The following is a 4,035-nucleotide window of genomic DNA, read 5'->3' on the forward strand; positions in this document are numbered from 1 at the left end:
TGGCACACACAGGCACCCAAGAACCACCTGCGGAAAAAGCTTCCCCCAGTACGCAGAGACTTTTCTCTCTGCAGTAGGTAGGCTTTGGGTTCAAGGCCTCGGAGAGCAGGGAGGGTCCAGCTCGAATTATATTTCTACTGTATTTATTTTTGTTTATGACCAGTGATAACAGTTGGTTCATTTAGACGGCAATAGATTTGGTTTCTTTTTTTAAGATTTATTTATTTGGAAGAGAGTGTGCGCCAGTGAGCAGCAGGGAGGGGCAGAGGGGGAACCCCAAGCTGACTCTGCACTGAACACAGAGCCCGACACAGGGCTCCATCTCACGACCCCAAGATCACGACCTGAGTTGAAACCAAGAGTCGGACGCTCAGCCGGACGCTCAGCCGACTGTGCCACCCAGGTGCCCAGACTTAGTTTGCTCTTTCAGTGCATTTTAAAAAGCAAGCTTATTTTAGGTCACACGATCTATGATGATGGTGCAAGCGGTTCCTCGTGGCGAGCTGCCTTACCGCCGATGGCTGCAGTCTGAGAACGTTCCTGGGCGCCCCAGCACCCACCTTCTCGGGCCCCCACCTACACGAGGTCTTCAATCCCCACACCTTGGTTTGTTCAGTCACTGATTTGTTTTATTGATGCCCACCCCAGGCTGGGTAAGGCCAAGGGATATACAAGAGGAGAATCAGATTCAGTCCATGCCTGAAGGTCAGTCTGGGGGCAGGGAGCACGGACACAGACAGACACACAGACACACACACAGATCTGGCATCTGGCGGCAGGGCACACAGTCTCACGTAGGGGCACTCTGAGCACAGGTAGTCAGGGAAGGCTTCCTAGAGAAGACCTCACAGGGGAAGCAAGGGGTTAAGGCCGCCATCAGAGCCTCTGCCTTGTGTCTATTGGCGGGCGGGTCCCTTTGAGACCAGTGAACCCAAGGTGAGTGCAGAGGGCCTGGAGGCCAGGGCTGGCAGGCGGCGGCGACCTCCCTCACCTTACCATACCCTCCCGGGTAAACCAGGCCTGCCCCCCTGCCCTTCTTGGCCTGTACTTCGCCTTCTGCCACATGCGCCCTTTCCTGGGGTCCACCTCCATAGCTTCCAAGGCTTCCCTGAGACAATCCACGTGGATCAGGTGCTCTGCCCAGTGCCTGGCACCTCGTCAATGCACATTTTTGTCCTAAGTGCTTATCTACAGCCTAGCTAGGTCTTGGTTCCAGCTCACAGAAGTCCCAGCAGTCGTCACGGCCCAGGTCAGGGCTCCCAGCACCCTCCACACTGTCAAGAGCCCCGGGTGCCTTCCTATATGCACTCCGGAGGCCGACTTGAGAGCCCGCCCACCGTCAGGGCTGGCAAAGTCGGGCATGCCCGCCTCACTAGTCAGTGGGCCATGGGCGCCCACCCCTCTTCAGCAGCATGGGAGTGTCCACTTCTCGGATGCGCAACCCTGAAGAAGAGATCCTCTGGCTCTTAGGCCCAACACTAGCCAGCACAGGAGCACAAACCAGCCCCAGCCCCAGGGATCCCCTTTCTTTCACTTGCACAAAGTTTCTGTGGCAGGGGAAACAAGAGGGCTGGGAACTCGGGGCTCTGAGGTCAGCCTGCCCTGGGGCTGCTTCCCCACACCCTTAGGGCAGTAGGAAGAGGGCCTGCAACAGACCCCTCAAGCTCCAGGCAGAAGCAGGTGCAAAAATAAACATCCTTCCGTTCTGGGGCCAGGCTGGGGCTCACCCCTCGGACCTCCTTGATAGGCCATGAATCTCAACCGCAGAAAGTCCTGGTGGTGAAAAATTACTTCTGAAGGTGGGCGGGGGTTTGTAAGTGCAACCCACAGATGGGGCTGGGATGGGGAAAGGGGACTCCTAGAGTCGGTCAGTCCTCCCCGCAACCCCACATCCCCAAGCACGGGGCAGGTGGGGGTAGGTAGAGGCAGGAGGCCCTGGCAGTCATTCCTCAACAGGAGGGCAGCGGTGGGTGGGTGGAGCGGGCGGCTTTAGGCCCCCACTGGCAGTCTGGCCTCAGACTTCAAAGGGCTAGAAGAGGTATTTGCGGCAGGATTCAGTCCCACACTTGCATTCAATACGGACCCGCTTCTTGGGGGAGCCGGGGAGCCCAGCCAGGCCAAAGTTGGAGTCCATGCGGGTGCTCTCCATGTCCACGGGGTCCACTGTGGATTCACAGCCAGGGGGGGGGGGGGGGGGAGGGGACTTGTTAGAAGGCCAAGGTGAAGTGTCCCACTGCCCTTTTCACCATGAGACCCAGGAATCTTGGGTGCTGGGAGCACATCTGGGATTTGGGTCAGGAGGGAGTTGTGGGGTTGGTGGTTTAGAGATAAGGCCAGGGCTCAGCACTGGAGGGATGTTCAGGTGTTGGAAAGATGGCCAGGGGTTCGGGGTTTTGGAGAGAGGCAGGGTACTGTCAGGGGAAAGGCCAAATCAGAAGTCAGGAATGGTCACCTACACATCCAGAGGGGCACCTAAACCCTCCTGTCAAGGATCCCCCCCTTGAGTGTCTCGGAGGTGGTTGGTCTGTCAAGAAGGGGACTGGTTGGAGGCCACAAGAATGTCTGAACACTTGGAATGAGCCAGGCCAAGGGGGTTACGAGTGGGGAGGATTGGGGGCACTGGGGAAATTCAGATAAATCAGGAGGAGTGTCTTAACTCTTAAGCCAAACATCCTCCCCCAGGAGTCTTGGGAGAAGTCTGTAGGAGTATCTCAGAGGTGGGGTTCAGGGGTTGGAAATGAGGGGACCCCCAAGTGGTAGGCAGAGGTCCAGGAGTCCAGATGGGACACTAAAAGTCAGGAAGGGCCTCTTAAAGCTCCTCGGGGAGGGGTCTTCGTGTCCCATGTCACTGTGTGCCCCTGCCCCCAGTCCCTTGCCACCCCCACCTTGCATGTTGTAATCAAAGGTGAGCTCCTCGCCTGCCCGGATGGTTCTTGTGGCAAAGAAAGCGATGCGGGGCAGTCGCTCATCAAGGTTGTCTATGAAGACGTTGTACACCTGGAGGTTGGGGTCACACTAGGCGAGAAAGAACAGCGGGAGGGTGAGGAGGGGCCCCAGCCTGCTCCTCCCAACCCCCGCCCGCCTGTTGGGTACCCACACTGTGGTTGACAAAATGGGAGATGTTGCCATAATAGGCGGCATCCACGGTGTACACATCCTCCACGTAGTCCAGGTCGAAGAGGTAGGTGGCACCCTGGCGGTCGTAGATCTGGCCCCGCCGCTCCGCCTCCTCTGAGGTAATGATCTGGGAAAGGCCATGAGAGAGGGGAGAACGGCCAAGGCGGCTCATGAAAATCAGCAGAGTTCCTGACCCCCCCCCCCCGCCCTCCTCCCCTGGGCCGGGAGAACAGATGAGCAGAGCTGGGGCTGGCTCAGCAGGGTTAGCAGGTATGGACACATGGGGGCTGCAATGCAGAGGGTCTGTCAGCACCCTGAGAAGGGGGCTGGGCCTCAGCTGCCCGCCACGCACCCCTCCTCAGGCCTCTGGAGGGCATGGCGTCTCTCACTGGTACCCGGAAGCTGGCCACAAGGTCCAGTAGTGAGAGAGACCCAAGGGCAAGGAAAGGAGCCAGGGCTCACAGAGAGCGGTGGGTGTTTGGGGGTGTTTCGGGGAGGAGCTCAAGGGCAAGAAAAGGAGCCAGAGCTCACAGAGAGCGGTGGGTGTTTGGGGGACGGAGAGGCCGCAAAGGGGCCCGAGGCGGCGCGGGCATGAGGGCACGGAGAGGAGAAAGCGGCCTGGACCGGTGGGAAAGGGAGACGGAATGAAGGGGAGAGAGACTCAGACAAGTGAGCTGGAGGCAGAGACTTAGAAACGGACAGAATCTTAGTATGAAAGACCCTGGTCCTTGGGGCTCCTGGGTGGCTCAGTCATTAAGCGTCTGCCTTCGGCTCAGGTCATGATCCCGGGGTCCTGGGATCGAGCCCCGCATCGGGCTCCCTGCTCCGTGGGAAGCCTGCTCTCCCTCTCCCACTCCCCCCTGCTTGTGTTCCCTCTCTCGCAGTCTCTGTCAAATAAATAAATAAAATCTTAAAAAA

At 58.3% G+C, this 4,035-nt stretch overlaps 1 protein-coding gene across 1 annotated transcript in view; it reads right to left on the reverse strand.

Moving 5' to 3' along the window:
- Positions 1 to 347: 347 nt before the first annotated feature.
- SUV39H1 (SUV39H1 histone lysine methyltransferase) overlaps positions 348 to 4,035 on the reverse strand; it is a 13,443-nt gene continuing 9,755 nt past the window's right edge. The window contains exons 4-6 of the mRNA XM_021678952.1: positions 3,098 to 3,244; positions 2,886 to 3,015; positions 348 to 2,163 (exon numbers count right to left, since the gene is read on the reverse strand). Of these exons, the coding sequence (XP_021534627.1) occupies positions 2,030 to 2,163; positions 2,886 to 3,015; positions 3,098 to 3,244 (411 nt within the window). The 3' untranslated portion in view covers positions 348 to 2,029. The remainder of the gene's footprint in view (positions 2,164 to 2,885; positions 3,016 to 3,097; positions 3,245 to 4,035) is intronic.

The sequence above is a fragment of the Neomonachus schauinslandi genome, chromosome X, assembly GCF_002201575.2.
Source record: "Neomonachus schauinslandi chromosome X, ASM220157v2, whole genome shotgun sequence".
Lineage (NCBI taxonomy): Eukaryota > Metazoa > Chordata > Mammalia > Carnivora > Phocidae > Neomonachus > Neomonachus schauinslandi.